Raw genomic sequence first — 27,433 nt, forward strand, 5'->3', positions numbered from 1 at the left:
CCAGTTTCTGAGGTCTTCCCCTTTCTTACAGCAGGGGTATGCCTCGGAATTGCCGTGTTCCTGATCATACGCAACTACTGGTTCCTCTACCTCCCTTACTTGACATGGCTTTACTTTGACTGGCAAACCCCAGAGCAAGGAGGCAGAAGATCCGAATGGGTCAGAAGCTGGGCCATTTGGAGGTACTTTAAGGACTATTTTCCAATTCATGTGAGTAGAATTGTTTTACATAGTATGGTTTTGCGCTGAGAAAAAAATGCAAATGTGTTTTTATCACATTTTTCAAGCTTTTCCCTTTTTAGAGGAAGAGAGCCTGAAATTCAGCCCAAGTTATTAAATGGAGTCTAAGCTAAATTGACAAAATGTAGCAGGCTGTGTGTGAAGGGCTCAGGACACGGTTGAAAAATGTGAATACAGCGCTCCCCACCCACCCCCGGGAGGGCTTCCCTGGCGGCTCAGATGGCGAAGAAACTGTCTGCAATGGGAGAGATTTGGGTTCATCCCTAGATCAGGAGAGACTCGGGTTCATCCCTAGATCCCTTGAGGAAGGGAATGGCAAACCACTCCAGTCTTCTTGCATGGACGGAGGAGCCTGGTGGGCTACAATCAGTAGGGTCTCAAAGTGTCCGACATGACTGAGAGACTAACACACACTATCCCAGGAAACTACAACGAGTCAAGTTTCCCATTTTCTCTTGAATATAGAACTGCATCCTTTTGTTTCTTCTTGGAAACTAATCGGGCAACATTTTATTTTTTTATGTCAACATAAACGCACTGTAGCTCATCAAAACCCAGGATTTGGATCCGAGTCACAACTACATATTTGGGTTTCACCCCCATGGAGTGCTTGTGGTTGGAGCCTTTGGAAACTTTTGTACAAATTATTCCGCCTTCAAGGAGCTATTTCCCGGCCTTACCCCCTATCTTCACATGCTGCCGTACTGGTTGAGGTGTCCGCTCTTCCGGGAATATGCGATGAGTATTGGTAAGTGAAGGGAGATCACTGTTTCCACAGTGTTCTGGGGTGGCAGGACCACACAAAATGTCCTCTCTCAAGCCAACCAGGTTTATGGTTTCTTAGAGTACAACTTAACTCTGTGTCTTTATCCCTGTCTCACACTTCATATACTGTTTGGGTGGTTCTTGCTTTCCCCCACCGGACTGGAAACAGGAGGAAGACAGAAAGCGAAAGTGTTAGTCACCTAGTTGTGCCCGACTCTTTGCGACCCCATGGACTGTAGTCCGCCAGGCTTCTCTGTCCATGGGATTCTCCAGGCAAGAATACTGGAGTGGGTTGCCATTTCCTTATTTCCTTCTCCAGGGGATCTTCCCGACCCAGGGATAGGACCTGTGTCTCCTGTACTGCAGGCAGATTCCTTACTGTCTGAGCCACAAGACTGTATTTTTTTCCCCATAAGTCACCAAATAACTAGCATAATATATAACATAGTACCTGGGATTTAGGAATGTCCAAAAGATGTTAATTCAATGAAAGTATAAATTAATGAATGCATTTTGTGTATCCAGATGAGAAAGAATCATGCTTGGAGCAAATAAGTAATAAATGGTACCTTTGGAGAGGTGCTTTGTCTGCTTTTATGAATATTAGAAATTGAAAATGTCCTCCAATGTGTCTTGGAATAATGGCCACACTGAATCTGCTGTCTTTTTCCTCCCAAATTAAGCACAACTTGGCTCAGAAATTTTACTCTGCTACTCTGAACTAGTGGAAGACTTTCAGATTAGAGAAACCAGAATTCTCCCAATTCTGAGAATAAAATTCAGTAAAAATGCTGTAAAGATATTATATGAGTGTGTCCAGAAGCCTAAGATTGTCTTAATAGCTCTTATTTCAACTTAAGAGGCTCAATTTATTTGGTTTTTCCAACTTGACCAATTTACTAAGCATGAGCTATAGTAACTTACAAAGAGCTTTATGTTTATGATCATTGTGTAGGTTAATTATTATTGTCTTTGCATTTCTTGGACATAATGAAAAATGGATAATCTCTTGGGAAAATTGTAATTTCAGGATCAGAGCATATTCAGAGAGAGAATTGCTCATGGTCTCCTAGGTTTTGATTACTTCTTATTAATTTCTCAACTCTCTGTTGTCATTAGATAGCTTGTTGGAAATCACTAAAGATCCTTGCCTGGGTTTCCAGGTTCTGATTATGGACCTTCACACATGTAACTTTGGGCTCAGTGTCCAGTTTAGGCTGTCCCTGCATCTGGCCACTAGAGGGCGAACTAACCCCCAGCTCCAGAACTAAGTTGGGGGGGGGGGGGTGGGAAATCCCTTCTCTTTCCTCTTTTGTAGATGCTGGGTTAGAGTTTTATAAAAGGAAGAAAGTTAAAAGGAAAAGTCTTTTTTTTTTTTTTTAAATTTCAAAACATCCCAGAACTATATTTACGTTATGTGTGTGTGTTAGTCACTCAGTCATGTCCTACTCTTTGTGACTCCATGGACTGTGGCCTGCCAGACTCTTCCGTCCATGGGATTTCCCAGGCAAGAATACTGGAGTGGATAGCCTTTCCCTTTTTCAAGGGATCCTAACCCAGGGATCAAACCCAGATCTCCCTCTTCGCAGGCAGATTCTTTACCATCTGAGCCAGTAGGCAAGCCCCATTTACATGATACTGTTTGCTGAGTCGAAGTATAGCCACAGGTGAGTTTGGGTAGTATAATTGGAAGCAAGTGTGGCAAATTTGTGGCAGGAGAGATGAAGGTATACCCTCTTGAAGGCCATGTCAACTATGAATAACCAGCGATAGGGTCTTTGTCCACGTGGTGCCACTGTTGTTTTCTAGAACTGGCATTTGAGATAAAGTTGGTCTACTGTCACTGGCTCATGACATCATGAGATCTTCCCTGTTGCTGTCACCTGAAATGTCCTAAAGCTAAATAAAAACATCCAAACTTGTAGCCAGGGGAAGTTTGGACCGTCCTTGTCTCTAAGTTTAGGGAGTTCTCATCCCTTCATCGGAGAAGGCAGTGGCACCCCACTCCAGTACACTTGCCTGGAAAATCCCATGGATGGAGGAGCCTGGTGGGCTGCAGTCCATGGGGTCGCTAAGAGTCGGGCACGACTGAGTGACTTCACTTTTGCTTTTCACTTTCATGCATTGGAAAAGGAAATGGCAACCCACTCCAGTATTCTTGCCTGGAGAATCCCAGAGACAGAGGAGCCTTGTGGGCTGCCGTCTATGGGGTCGCACAGAGTCGGACACAACTGAAGTGACTTAGCAGCAGCAGCAGCATCCCTTCATAGAACTGGCCTCCTAGAACTGCCCCTGGCCCAAAGCTGCCCCTCTACTCTGCACCTGCCTTGGTGGCTGCCTCTCTTGGGGTGGGGAAAGACAGACAGCCATGTGCCCCAGACCTCACTTAGTAAGGAACCCATTGTTGTTGTTTGGTTGGTAAGTTGTGTTCAACTCTTTGCGACCCTATAGACTACAGCATGCTAGGCTCCTCCGTCCATGGGACTCTCCAGGCAAATATATTGGAGTAGGTTGCCATTTCCTTCTCCAAGGGATCTTCCCAACCCAGGGATCGAACCCATGTCTCCAGCATTGGCAAGTGGCTTCTTTACCACGGAGATTCTCTACCTTAGGAAGCCCTGAGTAACCCATTGCATTTCAGAAATCCTCTGCTGATGGTATTTTACTCTTACCAAGATTTCTGTGGCTATAAGTCTTTGCAAGTTCCATGTCCATGCCATTTCTCTTGGCGCATTTTGGTAAATCTGTACTCAGCAGATGTTGGCTAGAGTACACGATGTGTTTCAAGGTTCATGTTTCTTTATGTCTACTCATTAAGGGTTAGCATGCAGTTGAGATCAGATCATAGCAGCCTTATCTATGATATATACATTTTAGATTTTTTTTCTTGTAGGTTAGCCATGAGGAACTTGTGAGGGACTTTGAGCAAAGTAGGGACCTGGTAGGATTTTGCACAGTAAGTCGTGCAGGCAGCAGCTTGGAAATAAGTTAGAGATGAGCCTGGAGACTGAAGATGAAAAGGCCTATTTCAGTCATCAGGGGACAGGTGATAAGGGCTAAACTGGCACAGTGGCTGTGGTAGTGGAACTAGAGAACAAGGAATCGATATGAAAAATAGCTGATAGAGTCTACAAAACTTGGGGTTTCCAGGTGGTTCAGTGGTACAGAATTCACCTGCTGATGCAGAAGACTCAAGAGATGCAGGTTCAATCTCTAGCTCGAGAAGAGACCCTGGAGGAGGAAATGGCACCCCACTCCAGGATTCTTGCCTGGAGGAGCCTGGGTGGGCTGCAGTCCAAGGGGTTGCAAAGAGTTGGACGTGACTGAGCACACACACAGTGCAACAATATTTAGTGACTGATTCAGCCGCATGAGGGCAGCAATTGTATTTCACTGTCTCATCAGCATCTGGCACAGTGTCTTACCTGTAGCAAATGTTCAGTAAGTGTTTTTGAATGAATGAATGCATGAGTGAATGAGTGATGAACATGGTGGCTGAAAATAGGGGACTGTATATGGAAGGAACCTACATTCTGACTTGGGGGACTGGATAGATGACACTCCCAATCGCTTTGATAAATAATATTGGGAGAGAAACAACTTTGTAGAAGAATTTCATGCACTGGGTTGGGAAGCATGGAGTTTGAGGTGTCTCTAAGCTGTTGAGGTAGAGATGTCCTTTGAGCAACAGGAGGTGTAGGCCTGCAGCCTCAGGAGAAAAACTCCCTGGGGATGGGTTTGGGAGAACTCAGCACACGTGAGTGGTAGCTGAATCCTTGTGGAGAGATGAGGTTAAAGACATCATCTGCTATAAGAGAATACCATAGACTGGATAGTTTGAACACTAGAAATTTATTTCTCGCAGTCTGAAGGCTGGGACGATCTGATGTCTGGTGATGGCCCACGTGCTGGTTTGCAGATAGATATCTTGTTGTATCTTCACGTGGTGGAAAGAGAGAACAAACTAGGTTTGTCCTCTTCCTATCAGACCATTCATCCTGAGACTTCCCTGTCAGTCCGGTGGCTAAGACTCCACGCTCCCAATGCAGGGGGCCTGGGTTCGATCCCTGGTCAGGGAACAAGATCCTGCATGCTGCCTCTGAGAGTTCTCATACCACAACTAAAGATCCTGAGTGCTGCAACTAAGACCCTGAGCAGCGAAATAAATTAATTAGAATATATAAATAAATATTAAAAAGACATTAATCCCATTCAGGAGGCCTCCATTCTTATGAACTAATTATCTCCCAAAGGCCCCAACCTCTTAATACCATCCTATTAGGGGTTAGAGTTTCAACATATGAATTTTGGAGGACTATAAACATTTAGTCCCTAACAGCCCTGAGAAATACCAACTTTTAAGCATGGTCTGAAGAAGGGAAGCCTCAGGAGGAAACTGAGAAGTGGACAGAGGCAAGAGAGGACTGCCAGGTGTCTGAAAATCCAAGGGGCTCTCTTTTCAGTGGAAGTGATGCCTCTGTGCCCATTCAGGGCTTGCAGAACAGAAAGGCCATGCCCTGAACTCAACAAGAGTTCACACCCCTCTGTGCCCAGGTTCTCTACCCTCTAACCCACTCTCCTCTGCCTCTTCTCTGCGGAGAGTAGCTGGTTTTTCAGAATCCTGTCCTTATTTTATATTCCCCCAGCAATAGAAATGCACAGTAAAATGAGCATGTAATTTCCTTTAAGAGATGAAGTGCTATGTCTTGATAAAGCTAGCACATTATTTTATGACTAAAAAAAAGGGGGGGATAAAATCAAGAAAGGAAGGAAACAATAAGACATTAAGAAGGGATTATCTCTGAATTATGGGTCATGAGTTGTTTGTGTTTTCTTTATTCTTTTTCTCCAAGAGTTCATAGTATTTTCCTCCAAGAGTACATTGTGCTATTAAAATCTGAAAAGGAGTCTTTAAACTTATTTTTAAATGGGAAGCCTCATATAAAGACTGAACAGTTATGTAACTTATGTCTTAAACAATTTACCAAAGTCAAACTAGATATTTTGGAACCATGCACAGATTTAGCAATTGATACAGGTTATTTGTCAGATGTCTGAATTTTTTTGAAACCGTTTACATTATAAGTCCATGCTTGAGAAATAAAAATCCATATACAGTACCTGAAAACAAATCATTGGTGTACAGAAAATCAGTGCAACCTCTTGGAGGGTATATTGTTTGGTTCTGAGCAAGGATCTGTCAGGGTAATGATCAAGACTACCACATACAGCTGTGCAGGTTGTGCACTGAACAACTTCAGGAGACGCCTTTTACTTAAAATGCAATATGAGTGGAGTCTGTGGAATTGAGCAGTACACAACTTACTCAAACAACTGGTAGACCTAGTAATGATCAAGTGACATTTTAAAGATCTAACCCATCACCTGGCAAAATGTTAGATCTTAGTGATGGAATCTATTACCAAAGATTTGGCTATGGAAAAATTATAAACCCACACAGTACTCCAAATATCAGCAGTGTAGGAAATTTTGTTTAATATTTGTTAGTACCATAAATCAGGGGTCCCCAGCTTCCAGGTTCCTGATGATCTGAAATAGAGCAGATGTAATAATACTAGAAATAAAGTGCACAATAAATGTCCAGTTCAGTCACTCACTTTTGTCCGACTCTTTGCAACTCCATGAACCACAGCACACCAAGCCTCCCTGTCCATCACCAACTCCCAGAGTTTACCCAAACTCATGTCCACTGAGCTGGTGATGCCATCCAACCACCTCATCCTCTGTTATCCCCTTCTCCTCCTGCCTTCAATCTTTCCCAGCATCAGGGTCTTTTCAAATGAGTCAACTCTTTGCATCAGGTGGCCAAAGTATTGGAGTTTCAGCTTCAACATCAGTCCTTCCAATGAACACTCAGGGATCTTCTTTAAGATGGACTGGTTGGATCTCCTTGCAGTCCAAGGGACTCTCAAGAGTCTTCTCCAATACCACATTTCTAAAGAATTAATTCTTCGCCTCCCAGCTTTCTTTATAGTCCAACTCTCACATCCGTACATGACTACTGGAAAAACTGCAGCCTTGACTAGATGGACCTTTGTTGACAAAGTAATGTCTCTGCTTTCAAATATGCGGTCTAGGTTAGTCATAACTTTCCTTCCAAGGAGCAAGCATCTTTTAATTTCATGGCTGCAGTCACCATCTGCAGTGATTTTGGAGCCCCCCCAAATAAAAGTCAGCCACTGTTTCCAGTTTTTCCCCATCTATTTGCCATGTGGTGATGGGACCAGATGCCATGATCTTAGTTTTCTGAATGTTGAGCTATAAGCCAACATTTTCACTCTCCTCTTTCACTTTCATCAAGAGGCTCTTTAGTTCTTCTTCACTTTCTGCCATAAGGGTGGTGTCATCTGCATATCTGAGGTTATTGATATTTCTCCCAGCAATCTTGATTCCAGCTTGTGCTTCATCCAGCCCAGCATTTCTCATGATGTACTCTGCATATAAGTTAAATAAGCAGGGTGACAATATACAGCCTTGACGTACTCCTTTTCCTATTTGGAACCAGTCTGAATGCACTTGAATCATCCCCAAACCACCCCCCATCCCCCTGGCCCATGGAAAAACTGCATGAAACTCAATGAAACCAGTCCTTGATGCCAAAAAGGATGGGAACTGTTGCTATAGATTCTTAAGGTAAGAATGTTAAAGGGCAATTAATTAATGCCTTTTGTTTTATTCACTAAGGGCTAGTCTCAGTTTCCAAGAAAAGTGTGTCCCACGTGTTAAGCAAAGAGGGAGGTGGAAATATCTCAATCATTGTGCTCGGGGGCGCAGAGGAATCACTGGATGCCCATCCTGGGAAGTTCACTCTGTTCATCCGCCAGCGGAAGGGATTTGTGAAAACTGCTTTGACCCATGGGTAAGTGGCTTTTCATTTCAGGTAACTGTCAGGGAAGCTAACCCATTATTAAGTGAATTCGAAGAAGTAATTTTTCTGGCCCTTAAAGACAGACCTCATCACTGACCTTCCAATGAATACAGATGTGAATGTTTATGGGAAATAGAAGACAACCGTCCCTCCAAGATAACTCAGTGTCACGGCATCCAGCCATTCAACTTGTCTATAAAAGCAAAACAAGCAAAAAACAAAATTTCATAGGCACAGTATAGATTTCCAACCAAATGAACAAATGAGCCATGGCCAAAACCAGAAATGAAAAAGAAACTTCTGGAACCTTGATTTTCTGTAGAATAAAATCCCACAAATCACTAAGACTGCTGAGGTACCTCCCCAAAGGACTTCAGGAGTAATTCAGTTTCAATCTATGGAACATAAACTTAGCACTCCAAGGAGGCTTGGGGACATTAAACAATTGTGAGGAATCTGTTGCAGGTCAGCAGGGCTAAATGAAATATTTAAATCCTTTTCATTGAAAATGCTTATTCTTCCTCCTTGTTATTTCCAGTGCTTATTTGGTGCCAGTGTTTTCTTTTGGTGAAAATGAACTATTTAATCAAGTTAGCAACCCCAAAGGATCATGGCTTCGAAATGTGCAGGAGAAACTACAGAAGATGATGGGATTTGCTTTGCCACTGTTCCACGCCAGAGGAATTTTTCAGTACAGTTTTGGCCTAATCCCCTATAGGAAGCACATTCACACTGTTGGTATGTACATCAAATACTGGAGGCTTGTTAAACTGAGCAAAAGGATTATCTTACTTTGAGCAATGTTTATTGTTACTGAAGTAGCTTTGAGTAAGCCCTTCCTAAAATAATAGTCCTATAGATATTATTTGACCTTCCTTTACAGTATGCCTTTTATTTACGATATGATTATATTTTCCATTTGAATGGGAATCCACTACATTCAAAAATATTGTTATTGCACTCCAAATAGAATCCAGTTTTAGAAGTGGAGTTCCTAATACTCTATGCTGAATCTATTTCTCTGTACTAGAAGATGATAACATAGCAAGTCTTTGAATACATCAGAGTCTCTTGTGAAAATTTGTGTATAATAGATGTCTTCATCAGGTTTAGTTCATAGGCATCAGTTTCTACCACAAAGCATTTTTTTTCCCAACTAGGTATATTTATAGGTATTCTAATATAGGGCTTCCCAGGTGGCTGAGTGGGTGAAGAATCTGCCTGCAATGTAGGAGATATGGGTTCAGTCCCTCAGTTGGGAAGATTTCCCTGAGGAGTGCATGGCAACCCATTCCAGTATTCTTGCCTGGAGTCTCAGAGGAGCCTGGCAGGCTACAGTCTGCTGCTGCTGCTGCTGCTGCTGCTGCTAAGTCGCTTCAGTCGTGTCCAACTCTGTGCAACCCCATAGACAGCAGCCCACCAGGCTCCCCTGTCCCTGGGATTCTCCAGGCAAGAATACTGGAGTGGGTTGCCATTTCCTTCTCCAATGCATGAAAGTGAAAGTGAAGTCGCTCAGTCATGTCCAACTCTTAGCGACCCCATGGACTGCAGCCTACCAGGCTCCTCCGTCCATGGGATTTTCCAGGCAAGGGTACTGGAGTGGGGTGCCATTGCCTTCTCCAAGGCTACAGTCTAGAGAGATGCAAAGGGTCAGTTCAGTTCGGTTCAGCCACTCACGCGTGTCCAAATCTTTGCGACCCCATGAACTGCAGCACGCCAGGCCTCCCTGTCCATCACCAACTCAGACATGACTAAATCAACTGAGCACTCACTCGCAGACTGATTTGCCCTTTAAAAATGGCATGTTTGGGTTTGAGGAGCATTGAGATAGGGGAGGAAGGTAACAACCATGTTAATAGAAGAACAGAGGAGGAAAATAATTGCTCCTGAGGTTGGAAAGGGGTTTGGAGGGTGGAAAAGGAGAAAGCGCTAAGTCAATTGCTAATAGCAAGATTAGCCAGACTATATACACATATGAAATGGAAGTAATAATTTCACCATGAGTGGCCCATTACATGAAATTCAAACATTTTTTTAGATCTATTCCCTTGGAATGGGAGTTCACTGCTGTCAGTCTGTAACAGCTTTGCATTTCTCATGCAGTCACATGCCATTTTTTAAAATGCTGTTTTTAACTCAAATGGAATATTAACAGTTGATTAATCAATGTAATAGGAATACTGAGATAAGCTTGCAGTTATATTTTTCAAGATAAGTGGTTCCATTTTTTTGTCAAAATGTTAGTCAGTTTTGATCCCATACGTGCAAAGTATGGTCATTGGTATTTTGGGGGGATATGAGGGAAGTTATACGATATGAGTTTTCAGGGTCATTCTCATTGGACATAATTTATAAAGAAACTACCATGTATTTTCTCTACATGTGTCACAAGTATGTTATTTACATATTTTATCTGAGTTATTATCAGTTTATCAAAGTAGAAAAAACTGTTCACATATGTTGCATTTTATTACATAGTAATAGAGAGAAGCTGATTTCAATGTCCCATCAACTGGGAGAGAAAAAGGAAGTGAGTTTAGACTTCAAGAACAGCTGTAAAAAGTCCCAGTTCCTTGCAAGAATGTTACTTTTTCTTTGTTTTTGCCTCAAAGAGCTCCAGGTGACGGGGATTTTGCTCTTTGTTCTGTGCTGTGTCCCCAGTGCTCTCAGGGTAGGAGATTCACATTTGTGAATCAACAAATTAGTCTTTAGTTAGGCCTGTCTGATTGTAATTCTCAAGTTTTCAGAAATCAAACGAGTACGTAGTAACAAAAATTTTAAATAAATTTCCCAGGTGGCTCAGTGGTAAAGAACCAGCCGGCTAAGACAGGAGATGTGAGGTCGATTTCTGGGTCAGGAAGATCCCCTGGAGAAGGAAACGGCAACCCACTCCAGTATTCTTGCTTGGAAAATCCCATGCGGAGAGGAGCCTGGTGGGCTACAGTCCACAAAGAGTTGGACATGACTGAGCACGCACACATGCATGATATTTTTTTAAGATTTTTTTGATGTGGATCATTTTGAAAGTCTATATTGACTTTGTTAAAATATTGCTTCTGTTTTTATGTTTTTGGTTTTTGGTTGTGAGATTTGTGGGATCTTAGCTTCCTGACCAGGGATCAAATTCTCACCCCCTGCACCGGAAGGCAAAGTCTTAACCACTGGACCACCAGGAAAGTCCCTCAATTTACTAATAAGTTCAAGTTGTAGAGCCAGTACTGGTTATGTGATGGAAAGTTGTTTGAGCAAGAAAGTAAAATATTTAGGTGTTGGTTTTAAGTTTTAAAATTTCACGTTGAAAAATTTCAAATGCTCAGAAAAATCTCATGAGTAGTAAAATGAGCTTCTATGTTCCTTTCTCCTAGACTCACCACTTGTTAACATTTTTGCTACAGTTTTTTTCTCCCTCTAATAATATCACAAATACACTTTATACTACTGTTGTCACTGAACTATTTAAGTAAATGCAGACAACATGACCATTTGTTCCTCATTACTTTTATGTATCTCTCTTAAGAACAAGATTATTCTCTTTCATAGTATCAGTAGGATACAGGAATTTAACATCAATTAAATGCTATTAACTGTGTACACTCCATATTCAAATTTCATCAGTTGCCACAGTCACTTCCTTTTTAGTCGTGGGTTTTGGTGAAGGGCAGCATTTTTTCCCAAAACAGGATCATACATTGCATTTGATTTTCATATTTCATTAGTCTACTTTAAACTGGATTAGTTTTTAGACTTTTCTTTGTCTTTATGGCGTGAGCGTGATCGAATCAATGATGTCTATGACTTATTCTCAAATGGTTCTGCAAAAACAAAAATAATAATACGTGTGTATACCTATATACATACTGAGTGTGTATATGTGTGTGGGCAAAATGTTTGAAATTGGTGAGTCTAGAGGAAGGGCATGCAAGTGCTTATTGTATTTTTTCTATAGGTTTGAATTGTTTTTATAAAAAAAAGTTAGGGAAGAGAATGTACCTTATTTAAATAAAACTGGTTTGGATCCCACTTGAGGACAAGAGTGTAGTCCATTTTGTTTCAATTAGTTAGTCTACCCTGGGGGATAAAACAGCTAAAGGATTTTTCTGAAATATTGGGTGGGCCAAAAAGTTCTTTAAGGTTTTCTATAACATTGTACTGAAAAATCTGAACAAACTTTTTGCTCAACCCAATAGAAAGAAAGAAAGAGGAACCTAATCTAAATTTTAATTATAAAGTGGGGATTGTTGTTGTTGTGCTCAATCATTCAGTCATGTCTGACTCTTTGCAACCCCATGGATTGTAGCCCACCAGGCTCCTCTGTCCATGAAATTTTCCAGCAAGAATACTAGAGTGGGTTGCCATTTCCTCCTCCAGGGACTCTTTCTGACCCAGAAATCAAACCTGCATCTCTTGCTTCTCTTGCATTGAAAAGTAGATTCTTTACCACTGTGCCACCTGAGAGATAGTAATAAGGGGATTGGTATGGTGCCCCGTACAACATATTAAGTGCTCAGTAAATGTTCATGAGTGTGTCTCACACACACACACTCACACTCACACACACACACACACACACACGCCTGTGCTGGGCATAAGACTCCATTATAAGCCAGAGGTTGTACTTGAACCCAGGTTTTGACTCTTCCCAACCCTACTCTGCCCAGATCTCTGTCTGGTCTCTCTCTCTAGTGTATGGCTATGTAGCATCTAAAGAAAAAGGAATTCCTATGTGAGACCATTAGAGAGAAACTCTGCAGAATTTTCGTAATCACAGAAAAATAGAACAAAGACTCCGTATTGTGAAAGATCTACTCATTGCCTCAATGAGAAGAAAATAATGGACATCTCCAAGCTCTTTTCCAGCTGAAAATACAACAACTCATGAAGCTGCTCATTCTTCATCTAGGGAAATACAGCACAGTATCACAGAAATTAGAGCAAGACTGCTACATAAGGCAACAAAGACATAACTAATCCTGAACTATTGGATGGAATCGGAAAATGGAACAAAGGAGCATGCTAGCTATAAAGAGCAACAAAACACAAATGAGAGCTGATCCCCAACTCTGCCACAAGTAGATTTTAGCTGATTTTTTCCAGGGCAGTGAGTTCTACCTCCAGAATAAACTGATGCAACTGGTTTTTCCTTTGTGTTATAAAGAGGGAGTCATGCAGCAGTCTGCGACTAACCCAGTCTCATGTTGAAACAGCTTTCTTCTCCTTAGTAGTAAAAATCTCTTTTTTTCTGGAAAGAGGGAATTATGATCTTCTAGGGCTCCGAAGGTGCTTCTCAGATTTGCATGATTTTCTTTTGTTACCTCTGTTTTTATCCCTAAAAAGTAATTAGAAAGGTTTCTTACTCTCCAATCCAATTTTGGGTTAGTTTAGTAATGAGGGGCAAAAGTGTTGGGTTTAAACCTTAATCCCCTTTGGTTTCTGTGTATGTCTGTTTCTGTTTGTTTTTGTGTATGTATGTATGTATATGAAGTTTGGAAATGTTCAGCATCTCATTTTCTCTACAGGTTAAATAAGAAAAAGACAAGTACAGTTTAAAGGGGAAAGTCTTATGATGATACATTAAATGTATGTGGGCATGTTTGAGCTCTTTGAAATATAATAAAACTATTAGTAGGAAAAGAACAGGATTGAAATGAACTATAGGCTAGCTTATAGGAAATAGGACTCAGCAATTCAGAATTCACAAGTCCTAGTTGAAGTGCTTCCAAGGTGGCTCAGTGGTGAAGAATCTGCCTGCCAATGCAAGAAATGTGGGTTTGATCCCTGGGTTAGGAAGATCTGGAGAAGGAAATGGCAACCCACTCCAGTATTTTTGCCTGGGAAATCCCATAGACAGAGGAGCCTGGTAGGCTACAGCCCATGGAATCACAAAAAGGGTCTGACACACCTTAGAGATGGAACAACAATCTGAGTAATCTAGGAGCAAAATAAAAGACTTCCTCTTCTTAGACCACGTAGGCCCTGTATCACTATAAATCCCCCCTCCCACCCAGAATAGTTGCATTTAATCTCTCTCCATGATAATTTCACAAGAAAACAAACCATTTCTATGAAACCACAAATTTGCTAGTAGATTTACAGGTAGATTTCTCACTATGCCTATAAATTTCTCATTTCTGGGGGTTGGGGGTGGGGATCAAACAACAACAAAGATTAGAGATAGAAATGTGTGCGTGCTTAGTTGTCCAGTCATGTCTGACTCTTTGCCTTCTTATGGACTATAACCTGCCAGGCTCCTCTGTCCATGGCATTCTCCTGGCGAGAATACAGGAGTGGGTAGCCATTCCCTTCTCCAGGCGATCTTCCTGACCCAGGGATTGAACCTGGACGTCCTGCACTGCAGGCAGATTCTCTACTGTCTGAGCCATGAAGGAAGCCTCAAGATCACCTATTCTTTTATCCTATTGTTGTTCAGTCACCAGGTCACATCTGACTCTTTGCAACTCCATGGACTGCAGCATGCCGGTTTTCCCTGTCCTTCACTATCTCCTGGAGCTTGCTCAAACTCATGTCCACTGAGTCGGTGATGCCATCCAACCATCTCATCCTCTGTCCCTCCCCTTCTCCTCCTGCCCTGAATCTTTCCCAGCATCAAGGTCTTTTCCAGTGAGTCGGTTCTTCACATCAAGTGGCCAAAGTATTGGGAGCTTCAGCTCCAGCATCAGTCCTTCCAATGAATATTCAGGGTTGATTTCCTTTAGGATTGACTGGTTTGATCTCTGTGCTATCCAAAGGGACTCTCAAGAGTCTTCCAGCACCACAATTCAAAAGCATCAGTTCTTTGGCACTCAGCCTTTATGGTTCAACTCTCATATCCATACATGACTGCTGGAAAAACCATAGCTTTGACTATATGACTTTTATCCTATACATGTGAAAATTAAGGTCAGAGAGGAAGTTACTTGCTAGCTGGGTGTACCTGCTGGGGAGTTAGCGCTGGATGTGGTCTAGCCTGGTGCCTCTTGTGCAACATCAGCTCCTGTTTCCATCAATTTTCAGTCTCTCCTAGTCTGTATTTCAACCACAACTGACATGGGAATTCCCTAGTGGCCCACTGGTTAGGACTTGGTGCTTTCACTGCCCTGGATCTGGGTTCAGTTCCTGATTGGGGAGCTAAGATCTCACAAACCATGTAGGGGGGAAAAAAAGGCAACCACAACTGATGGCGATACTTTTACGTTGAATCACAAAGGACTGCTGCCTACTGTATATGTTTGACACCCAAGCTTTCAAGGAAAACTCTGTATCAGCTTCTTGAGGCTCTATCTAGCTAAAAATATAGGAATTTGAGAATACTAATGTTGCTGTGAGGATATATATATATATATATATACACACACATAGGATGGATAGATTATATATAACCTTGTATATAAATATAGATCTTAATATGTGATGCATTATGATACCTCTGGGTGTGTTTGTGTCTGTATCGTTCCCTTCCTTGTACTCCCTAACCTCCCATACTATTATCACACTTCTTTCTGCAGTTATTTATCACTTCCTCTTTCTCTGGTTTCTGTTTAATCACGCTTTGTTACTGACATGGATTGAGCCTTGGAGGTAGCATAAGGAGACTCACGTAGGCAAAGGAAGCCCTACGAGTGCCATTCTGTTACTACAGCCCCACTTGATCTCATGCCGAAGCTGACCAAAAGTAATAAGCAGTTTGCTGCTCAGCCATTGATGTTCTGTACGTTTGCAGCTCTTGGCATTAGTAGCAGCATCAGGCCAGCAGAGGGCGCAATGCGCAGCAGAGAGGACTGAAGAGCGGGTGGGCACAGTCACGTGTATCTAGTCTTTAATCTGAGACAAGTGAGGTAAAAGTTATTTATTATATAAATGCTAGGCTTAAAAAAATTAGTCCATTTTTAAATTATACAGGTAGTACTAATGCCTTCTCATTGTAGAAAATTGGCACAATACAAATGAAATATAAGTCCCCCAGCTCTCCCTTCTTCCCTCCATGTAAGGGCTAGCAGTGTCTCTTGGCTGACTTTCTTAGTAGACTAAATGCTTATAATGCACCTAGATATAGAAAATTTTCAATAAATAGGGTTATGCTATATTATTTTGCAACTTTCCCCTTCCTGCTGCATTTTAAACTTTTGCATATGTATGTGAGCACACATATATATTTCATTTTTTACATTGAGATATAGAATTACATATAACAGCTTAGTTTCAAGTGTTAGTTTGATATTTGTATATATTGTAAAAGGATCACCACAGTAAGTCTATTTAATATCTGTCACCATACATAGTTTCAAAAATATTATTTCAGCTTACAAAAAAATTGCTGCCTAGAATTCCATTGAATGAATGGTCTGTGATTTGTTTAATACTTTTCTATATAAAGTTTTTTGGTTGGTTTTGTTTTCTGCTGTTACACACAGTGGAACCCTTGTGATTTGGTGTGTTTTCTAGTCCAGATTCTCGGCAGTGAGGATGTGTATTCATTTTTTAGGATGACATTACAAAGAGCCAGATTAGAGGGCTGATGGCTCGTGAGTCCAGACCTCCCCAGGCAGTGATAATAGAGCACTGTGGTCTGGCTGTCAGCTGTACCAGAGGGAGCGAGCTGGTGACGTGCACACACGGCCGTGTGCTTGTGCCCCACAGGGGCAGCCAGCACAGTAGTTCATCTGACTCCAAGTCGAAACCACCAGTGCGCTGACAATCCAGCATGTGCGGAGAAGGGAGGCTCTTCACTGGTCACCAGAAGAGATGGTGTGACCACTGCAGGCAGCCAGTGAAATGAAGAAGGGATTGGAGCTGATAGGCCTGACAGCTTCTGATTGGAAGATCTTTCTAGAGCTGTCCATTAGAGGCGGTAGTCCGTGGTAGAGTGGATTTGGTTTCTTACTTAACAATGCATTCTTTGTTTTTTTGCAGTTGGCCGCCCAATCCCTGTTCGTCAGACCCTGAACCCAACCTCAGAGCAGATTGAGGAGTTGCATCAGACCTACATGGAGGAGCTGAGAAAATTATTTGAAGAACACAAAGGGAAGTATGGTATTCCAGAAAATGAAGCTCTCATTTTTAGATAACTGTCATCTTAGAAGATATGCAAGAGAGCGAGAAAACATCCCGTTGAAAGAAAAGATATTCTAAATAAATTTGTTTCTTTGACAATGAAATCAAATTTGCAACTGTAAAATATTATGTATGGTGAAGATGTTGATATTTATCTGCGGTAACTAAAAATCTAATGAGTGACCATAGGGTAAGGGTGGAGGTGATGATAAGCCTCTTAAGTGTCTTTAAGTAGGAGGGTAAAAATTGTTTTACAAGTTAAGAAAAGGTTTAGAGTTATTCATGTGCTTAAAAACAATGACAGCTTTAAAAGATAATTAGACTCTTTTACTGAATATTACAATAATTTAATGTGGTGTTTTCACTGAGTGTGACAGTTGTTGTTCAGCACAGCTGAGACATTTATGAGACAAGCGTGTAAAATAATTTCCCATATAGAGCTGGAGGAGATCATTTTTTTTTCCTGCTTGCACAGACCATTTGTTAGTGAATAATGTTACTTTTAAGACTTAGATCATTTGATCCTTTAGGTCATATCAACCAACGTGTTTTTATATAACACTGCAGAATTCTTATGCCGTTTTAGAAATAAGATGAATCCACCATATGGAAACCCATGTGGATGATAGCATTTCTTCTCTTTTCTCATCATGCTCAGAAATATTCATCATTGTCATTTGCTTAGAAATATGTTCATTTGCTACAGATAAGGAGGTCTTTTGGAAAACATGCTTTTGATGGGTTTTAAGACTTTGAAGGGCTTCCCTAATGTCTCAGATGGTAAAGAATCTGCCTGCAATGCTGGAAACCTAGGTTTGATCCCTGGGTCAGGCAGATCCCCTAGAAAAGGGAATGGCAACCCACTCCAGGATTCTTGCCTGGAGAATCCCATGAACAGAGGAGCCTTGTGGGCTACACTCCATGGGGTGGCAAAGAGTCAGACACAACTAAGTGACTAACACACACACAAGATATTGAAATTCCGAAAGGTTTTCATGGTAATACAGGGGTTTTAATTTTCTCCCCTTATGGCCTCTTCAAGTAAGACAAGCTCTGAAAGAAAGTGTCTTTTCTGGTGAGATGTGACCAGTTCACAGTTGATTCCGGTTGGGTGATTCTCCCTAACAAAATGTCAGGTCCAAGAGTGGGAACCTTGTCCTTTCTGTTCATGGATATCTCCTGTGGGCCTGAGTCAACTTATGACACTTAGTACACGTGAAATAAATGCTTGTTTAATGGATGTATTTCTAGGTGAACACACAAACAAACTTTGCCATAATGTGAAGAATTTTTAAAGTTATACCAGAAGATGAAACCTATTCTAAGAAAAGACCCACTTCCAGAAGGAGATAATTTATGTCTGATTGTCCTAGGCCGGTAATTGACAACACTGTGGGCTGGTTCGTAAGAAGCAAGTCAGAAGGGAGATTCTGAGAATTAGTCGAAAAGTATTAAGTCATTATTTATTAAGTAAGAAGACTATCTAGGTTTCAAATGATCTCTGCTGCCACATGTCTTTCTATACCTCCTGCTCTCTCAGTATTTAGGGGCAACTTTATTGAGTTGTTTTAACTTATTGTTAATATGTGTTAAAACCCATAATTTGTAAAACAGCAAGTCCTGGGCAACAAAATACAATCATTCCGGGTAATGGCCTGAGTAGAAGACCATTTCATACAGGGAAAAGGGAACCTTCTCAATTGTTCTGTAGAAGACTTTTAGGCTGGGATCCTTTTGGCTTCATATGGTTGGGCTGACCAGGAGTCCACTGACCCATGGTCTTAAATTAGATCAGTTTCTTTGTCAAAGCTGGGAATAGGACACATCCTGCTTTATCCTCTCTTTCTTTCTTTCTTTTTTTTTTTTTTGGCTGCACTTCGTGGTTTATGGAATCTTAGTCCCCTGACCAGGGATCAAACATAGGCCTCAGCAGTGGAAGAAGCATAGAGTCTCAACCACTGGACTGACAGGGAATTCCCAGGACACATCCTGTTTTAATAGATGCAGATAATTTGACTATAAATTCTTTTTTGTATTACTCAATACCAAACAACATGAAACTACACAACTACCCTCTAGCTATCTCCCGGGTGGCTCAGCGGTAAAGAATCTGCCTGCCAAGCAGGAGACTCAGGTTCGATCCCTGGGTCGGGAAGATCCCCTGGAGAAGGAAATGGCAACCCTTTCCAGTATTCTTGCTTGGGAAATCTCATGGACAGAAGACCTGGTGGGCTACAGTCTATGGGGTTGCAAAGAGTTGGATACGACTTATCGACTAAACAACAACACTCTAGCTGGTCAGGAGTGAGTTTTTGTGAGCAAAGTTGTGAGGCCCAAATAACCATAATAACCAAAGGCTTTTAAGTATAAAACCCATGAACTTCATTCTTTTGGAAAAGTTTATGAAAATCTCATGACACAGTCTTTTGCAATTTCACCATGTTATGAATTTTAATCTCACAGTAGTGAGGGACCAGGCTGACCACCAGCCTCCACTGGATTGTCTAGTGAGCAATTAAAACCCATCTGTAGTAAGCAGAAGCCCTAAAAATGGGGAGAGTTCTGCTCTGATTCATTTATCTAGAATTTTGCTATTTAAAAAATCCAGACATCAGTCTATTTAATTTTGGCACACATAAAATCTTATTTTTAGGTGTGTATTAGGGAGTTTATTTCTTCCTTTCTTAGAGTCTCCAGAGGTCTTAATTCAGCCAGGCCAGAAGTCCTTTCTTAATCTCAAAGCATAGTTTTGAGTCCCATATAGTCCTGCAGATGGGAAGGGAATATTTTGATAGGAATTTTTGCTACAACACAATGTGAGCAATATTTTGTATTCATTAGTGTGATTTGATGGAGATCTCTTCAGTTTTAGAGGTGCTGCTCTAATGTGTAATTGCCCATAAAATTTAAATAGCAAAACAACAACAAAAATAACCCCAGTACACCGGAAGGGCCTAGTGCCTTAAGAAAATGTGCATTTATGCTGTTTGATGTGGACATTTCTTTCTCCCGTTTCCTGTGCACACCATGTACCGGCTGAGTCATTTCCTTTGTCCTGCAGCTAGAAGTATTGAAATTGTCTATACCCAGCTAGGTCTGTTACACTCATTGAAGGCTGCAGCTTTGGTGCTGATGAAAGCCAGCCTGTTTTGCTCTGTCTCAAGGGGAACCAGGGCGAGGGATGCTCCATGATTTACACAAACCCTTCATCATGATTGTGAAAACAAAGTCTTTCTAAATCACGGATGATAAGTGATCATTTACTGTGTGTGCAGGGTTAAGAGTAAAATCCCTTCTTCCAGTGGAAGTTCTCTTTCTGTCATGGGACACACAGGAGGTGGAGTCTAGGTTCAGTGTCCTTACTTCTGTAACTGTGCTTCGCTTCTGAACTACCTCGCTGGTGCAGATTGCCAAATTTGTGATAAATCAGAAAACACGTTTGGGGCAGATTATCTGTCTTCTTTTCCTCTGAAACAAGAGACAGTGTTAATGGGATCTGTCTGTTTTTTCCCCAGTAGCCCAAGGTTGCTAGTTCTCATGTTCGTTTGTTTGTTAAATGATAAAATGTCTATTTGTGCGGCTAAGGAGAGTTCCTTCTAGTAGAATTTGTATATCTTTTTAAAGGAGGAAAACAAGGCAACCGTCAATATAACCAAGTAGTTGCTGCTGTTTCTCTGGGATGGCAAACGCAGAAGCAATTCTTTATATGTAAAACAAAGGGATTTCTCTCATGACTTGTATTTTTGTTATTTTAATTAATCTTTCCCAAATGCCATCAGCTGAGTGCCTTGATGTATTATATGAGAAAAAGAAGGTTATCTCAATCCACAGATAGGTTTTCCTAGGTGAGGATTTCCTAGGTGGTGGAATCTCTGTGTTGTGTATGTTTTGATCGTGGCCCCAAGAGAGCAGACTACTGCTGTTTCTGCATGAATGATTGAGGCACTGACCTGGAAGTCCGATGGATGGTGCCCTGGGAGCCAAGTATTAGAGCCAGAAGGGACTGCAGAGTCTGTCAGTTTCTTCTGCTGCAGATGGAGCAGTTGAACCCCAGTGAGGCTGAATGCAGACTGGAACTGACTCCACATTCTAGGTTGAACAGGAGGTACCACCGTCCCATGACTGTTGATTAGTAAACCAAGAATCCTTCTATAAAGCAAAAGTGTCCAAAAAAGTAAAGTAGGATTTAAAATACACTTAAGGCAAGGGATTAACAACTCGGCAGCAAGCTCGGTCTTATTGGGATAGAGAACATTTTTCTTTCTTGAGGCCGGTACACCGCATTGTTGATTTTTCCCTTTTGCAAGAGCTATTTTGGAGATGCATCTGGGCGAAGTCCAAGTTTCCAACAGCGAGCTTGGGCCCTGGAGCCTCCTGTATCGGAGCTGCAGGATGAGGCAAGGTGTCTCGGGCCCAGGGTGAGTGACAGACCCTGCAAAGATCTTCCCTCAGCCGCGTTGTGATTGTTTTGTGGCCAAAGTGAGCTCATTACTCAGAGGTGCAAACAGGGCTTCTGTCACGTCATGGTCAGCTCCAAGCCCTGAGTCCATTCTGGCTCTGGCCTCATCCGGCTGCTTTTTTTTTTTTTTAATAGCTCTTAAATTCTGGTTAAGAATTATCGTAGGCTCTATTGAGAATAAAGATAAATCTGACTTTCCTTGTATTCCCAAGGGTTTGCGTGATTCTCCCTTGTTCCATTTGCAGACCGACTTGGAGCTTCAGGTCTTTCTGGTTGGATTTCAAGCCCTCATTTACTGAGATGCAGTCATATCGATGCACCCAGAGAAAATAACTATCGGACTCCTTTCTGCTCTCCAGGCTTCCATGCTCAAACCACCCTTTAGTCTCTGGCCTTCCGCTAAGGGACTAAGTGACTTGGGATCATTGAGCTCCTATGTAAACAGAGTCAGGAGTGAATGGTCTCCATGGTTTCCTCTGGCTCTCTATCTGTGGTTGCTCCCTGGCCATTTTTCTGTCTTCGTGATGACATTTAGTTGGAGATGCAGATTTACCTATTGACTTTTCCTGTACTTTCCTCATTTGATTGTGTTCCCCCAAGACATGTGGTGAGTTCAAACACTTGTCTCACTTTCCTGGTATTTATAAAACAGAGTGCTACCAAAATTTCTTCGGCATTGCAGTGACTTTTACTCATGGTGTTCTTAAGAAATAATTTAAGTCTCTAAGTAAAAACCAGAGAAATGTCTCTGAGACTGCCTCCTCTCTATCGTTCAATACTAGAGAGTAATAATTTATTACATGTTAAATCCTATAGGAGATGATAAATTTTTATATTTTCTATGTTGGACATGTGGCTGTGTGCTTTTTAAAAGTTGTTTGTAAAGTTTTGACCAATAAATGTGTTTCATGCCCAAGTTGTAGTTGTGTGAGTGTGATGTTTCACATGGACGGAGTGACTTTCCTTTGTTCACACCTTGACAAGGCTAAATTAACTTGAACTTGAGATTGAATATAAGCAGGGTAATTGTAACACAACAGTGAGCATTGCAAATTCTCCTGCTCAAGAGTCAGGCCTTCAGATTCACTTGGGATAAAAAACAAAACAGGAACTGCCCTGGTGGCGCACTTCTACTGCAGGGGCTGTGGATTTGATCTCTGGAGGGCTTCCCTGGTGGCTCAGATGGTAAAGAGTCTGCCTGCAATGCTGGAGACCTGGGTTCAATCCCTGGGTGGGAAAGATCCCCTGAAGAAGGGCATGGAAACCCACTCTAGTATTCTTGCCTGGAGAACTCCATGGACAGAGGAGCCTGGTGGGCTACAGACCAGGCAGTGGCAAAGAGTTGGACACAACTGAGTAGAAAATTCTGAAAGAGATGGGAATACCAGACCACCTGACCTGCTTCTTGAGAAACCTGTATGCAGGTCAGGAAGCAACAGTTAGAACTGGACATGGAACAGCAGACTGGTTCCAAATAGGAAAAGGAGTACATCAAGGCTGTATATTGTCACCCTGCTTATTTAACTTATATGTAGAGTACATCATGAGAAACACTGGGCTGGAAGAAACACAAGCTGGAATCAAGCTTGCCAGGAGGAAATATCAATCACCTCAGATATGCAGATGACACCACTCTGATGGCAGAAAGTGAAGAGGAGCTAAAAAGCCTCTTGATGAAAGTGATAGAGGAGAGTGAAAAAGTTGGCTTAAAGCTCAACATTCAGAAAACAAAAATCATGGCATCTGGTCCCATCACTTCATGGGAAATAGATGGGGAAACAGTGGAAACATTGTCAGACTTTATTTTGGGGGGCTCCAAAATCACTGCAGATGGTGATTGCAACCATGAAATTAAAAGACGCTTACTCCTTGGAAGGAAAGTTATGACTAACCTAGATAGTATATTCAAAAGCAGAGACATTGCTTTGCCAACAAAGGTCCGTCTAGTCAAGGCTATGGTTTTCCAGTGGTCATGTATGATGTGAGAGTTGGACTGTGAAGAAGGCTGAGCGCCGAAGAATTGATGCTTTTGAACTGTGGTGTTGGAGAAGACTCTTGAGAGTCCCTTGGACTGCAAGGAGATCCAACCAGTCCATCCTAAAGGAGATCAGCCCTGGGTGTTCTTTGGAAGAAATGATGCTGAAGCTGAAACTCCAATTAGCCACATCATGTGAAGAGGTGACTCATTGGAAAAGACTCTGATGCTGGGAGGGATTGGGGGCAGGAGGAGAAGGGGATGACAGAGGATGAGATGGCTGGATGGCATCACCGACTCGATGGATGTGAGTTTGAGTGAACTCCGGGAGTTGGTGATGGACAGGGAGGCCTGGTATGCTGAGATTCATGGGGTCACAAAGAGTCGGACACTACTGAGCAACTGAATTGAGTGACTAACACTTTCTTGGGGAACTAAGATGCCTGTGCTGCTCATGGGAGCCAAAGGAAAAGCAAAAAGAAAAAAGACAAACAGAAAGCAGGGGCAGGGCTAACCGAAAAGTGCAGGTGTGCAGGAAGTGGCAAGAGCAGAGGACGGTGAGAAAGGAGGAAACAAGTCAGGAAACAGCTCTGGTCTCGCTCATGTGGTAGGAATAAGTGAAATTTCTCAGATCCAGAAGTATTCAAAAACTAGTCAAGCAGTTTATAGATTCCCAATCAAGTGAATCACCACCAGTGGGTGCTGGGTTTCTTCTTTCAATGATGAAAATGTTCTAAAATTGGATAGTACTGATGGTTGCACAATTCTGAATATTCTGAAAACCACTAAACTCTGCACATCAAGTAGGTGAACTCTATGGTGTGTGAATTATGTCTCAATAAAGATGTTTTGTAAACTCAAGTCATCAGACATTTGACAAAATAAAGGAAGAAGCTCAAAAATTCCTTTTATTAATGTGTCAGAAATAAAATGGCCCCTCTTTGATGCCAGCACTTTGGATGACAAAATTTATAAGGCCTGTGATGTTTCTGGTGTGCCCTATCAAAACAGGTGTTTCCAGTACTCAAAGTATTTTATTGGATAAAGGACATGCTGTTTTATTATAGTGTGAAATACTGCTTTCAGTTCAGTTCAGTCACTCAGTCATGTCCGACTCTTTGCGACCCCATGAATTGCAGCACGCCAGGCCTACCTGTCCATCACCAACTCCCGGAGTTCACTCAGACTCACGTCCATCGAGTCAGTGATGCCATCCAGCCATCTCATCCTCTGTCGTCCCCTTCTCCTGCCCTCAATCCCTCCCAGCATCAAAGTCTTTTCCAATGAGTCAACTCTTCACATGAGGTGGCCAAAGTACTGGAGTTTCAGCTTTAATTTTTCCAAATATTTCATTAATACTGTAGCTGAAGACTAATTAATATTATCATATAAAGATAAGAATCAATATTTATTGATCACCTCCAATGGATCAGATTCAGGGCTAAATACTTTATGTGCATTAAGGCATTTAGCTCTTGAAATAGCCCTATGAATTGGTACTATTTTTACCCCATAGGAAACTGGGGCTCAGAGCAGCTAAGGGCTTTGCTCAGGCAACCCTGATGGTAGGTGGTGGAGCTTGGGCATGACACCAGGGCCCCTGGCCAGAGTCCATTCTTTGGGTGTAGGGCTCAAGAGCCCTGGGGTGTGTGCTGTCTCTGTCTCTAGCTGACTGTGTGACTCTGTAAGTGACCTTGTGTTCTTTACCTACAAATGAGAAGGTGGGATTTGATGGTGAAGTTTCCTTATTGGTCTGCCTGGCTGTGATGCTATTCTAAAACCATCTGTATGTCCAAGCCACTCCCCTAACCTAGTGGGCATGGAGCCATTCTCGGTGCTGAGAACAACCCTGGGGACCGATTGTGAGGTGGATAATGTGCTGACCATCGAAAGGACTAAGAAAGGCTCATCAGTGGACTAGTATTTGTTGTCAAAGTTTAAAATGTTATATGAAGAATACTTGTTTAATTAAAAGTCTTGATTTGCGAGGTGGGAAACTACATAGAGCCTTAGCCGGGGAAAGGTCACTTTCTTCAAATTGCATTTTATTTTATTATTTTTTAAATTGAAGTATAGTGGATTTACAGTGTTATTTTAGTTCCAGGTGCACAACAAAGTGATTCAGTTATATGTGCCACACACACACACGCATACATATATATGTATGAACACATATATATATTCTTTTTCAGATTCTTTTCCTTTGTAGGTTATTACAAAATATTGAGTATAGTTCCCTGTGCTGTGTAGGAAGTTCTTGTTGGTTATCTGTTTTACAAGTAGTAGTGTATATATGTTAATCCCAAACTCCTAGTTTATTTCTTCCCCCTTCCAAACTGCATTTTAAAATTCACCTTATTTATCACATGTGTGTATGTATGTATCACATGTGCATTTATCAATGTGTATATCTATCATATGTATATGTGTTTTCCTAAGTAACTTTAAAAATTTTGCCATGGGTTCCAAATTTAAGAAGTGTCTCCTGTTTGACTTCTCCTTCTTTGCCTTTTCCAGCTCACCAACATCTTTACAAATTCAAAATGGGAAGGAGACTTGATCTTCAGTTTGACATTGCATTTTCCATGTCATGCTGAAATAAAGGAATGCTCTGATCTTAGATGGACCAATTCTCTAAGAATAGGATCACATGATTTGTAATTTCAGATTCACTTAACTTTAAAATAACATTGTATCCATACATATGGAATGTAAGTCATATTACATTTAGTGAAACTTGCAGAAGGGCTTATATAGATAGATAGATACAGATACAGACGTTGATGCATATATGTATATATTTTTCATTACTGCTGTTGAAATAATACTCAGATAAAGGAAATTTTAAATCACTCTGAATAAGAGTAAATGTGATTCATCTGGGAACTAGCTATACTATTTAGAATGGAGTTGGCTTCAAATAATATATGGTTGATAGAACTTAGTGAAGTTATTATTATGAGTAAACACAGGAGCTATGGCATAGGGGCACTCCAGTGTTCCTGGAGGAAGCAACACGCTGTTGTTTCAGGACAAGAGCAGACCTGCAGCTGAATAGCACTGCAGCTCCAGAGGGAGGGGTGACCATCCGGCCAGGGAAAGAGCTTGATCAGACATCCACCCACATGCCTCCCCTTTTCTATCTTCCTCTGTCATTCAGTTTTTTTCAGCTTTATGGCTTATGGCTTCTATTTTGTCCATAATCCAGGGAGAAGAAAGAGAAGAGAAAGAGTTAACTTGCAAGGAGCAACCAAGAAACTGCCTTTTTGTCAGAGGTCAAGTCAAGGACCATGAAAATAAGGAAGAGTCAATAAGAAAGTGAGGAGGACTGCATGGAGGAGGAGGATGTCTTATGATAATACATTTCACGTTAAAGGACTGTTCACATTCCATTTCATGGCGTCTCCTTGTCCTGGAGACTTTCAGTAACAGGTGACAGGAACAATGTTATTTCAGAAATGACGCCCCACCAAAAGAAGGTTTATCTTCCTCTTTACCCTTTCCTGGTGATGTCAGGACTGACTCCTTTGTTAGCAGTTCAGATTTTATTAGCTCTACCAGACCACCAGGATAAGGATCTTTGCTATTTACCTGATTACTGTTATGAATCCACTGTCTCTTACTTAGGTATCTAAACAGTTGAAAATCTTAGCTGGAAGTTAGAGGAGACCGTAAAAACCCTTTTTTTCCCTCAGTACTATGCCAAGTAGACAGATGATATTAGCAACTAGACCAAAGATCAAATAGTCAAGTGAAAACAGAATAATAAAATGCTGTTTAAATCTGCCTAGGCAATGTGAGCATTAGAGCTATGTATTCACACAGTTATTTTTGAGAGTTTGATGATACAAACCACCAGGGTAATTTGATTACAACTGCTGAGTTTAAATGTTTAGATGACAGAGCTTATGCAAAGCAGTGGTCATTTACGCGAGTGGTCATTTACCCGAGTGGTCATTTGTGACCCAAGAAACCTGTTTTCATAAGGAGCTATTGGTACTGAACTTTTGAAATACTCTGAAGCTATTACCACATTCTTTTGGCCTGACTTTATTGC

The 27,433-nt window shown here is 41.5% G+C and overlaps 1 protein-coding gene and 1 non-coding gene across 3 annotated transcripts in view; both read left to right on the top strand.

Moving 5' to 3' along the window:
- Positions 1-22,317, top strand: part of MOGAT1 (monoacylglycerol O-acyltransferase 1) — a 35,484-nt gene extending 13,167 nt beyond the window's left edge. Inside the window, exons 2-6 of one of the 2 annotated variants that reach the window (XM_012147009.4) lie at positions 32-210; positions 784-988; positions 7,711-7,885; positions 8,433-8,632; positions 16,802-22,317. In XM_012147009.4, the coding sequence (XP_012002399.3) occupies positions 32-210; positions 784-988; positions 7,711-7,885; positions 8,433-8,632; positions 16,802-16,956 (914 nt within the window). In that variant the 3' untranslated portion in view covers positions 16,957-22,317. The remainder of the gene's footprint in view (positions 1-31; positions 211-783; positions 989-7,710; positions 7,886-8,432; positions 8,633-16,801) is intronic. The other variant, XM_042244307.2, reaches the window with a different exon arrangement.
- Positions 19,027-19,097, top strand: TRNAG-GCC (transfer RNA glycine (anticodon GCC)). Its single transcript has one exon. It is a non-coding gene; the product is annotated as a tRNA-Gly (tRNA).
- Positions 22,318-27,433: the final 5,116 nt, after the last annotated feature.

Source organism: Ovis aries, chromosome 2 (assembly GCF_016772045.2).
Source record: "Ovis aries strain OAR_USU_Benz2616 breed Rambouillet chromosome 2, ARS-UI_Ramb_v3.0, whole genome shotgun sequence".
In the NCBI taxonomy this organism is placed as follows: Eukaryota; Metazoa; Chordata; class Mammalia; order Artiodactyla; family Bovidae; genus Ovis; species Ovis aries.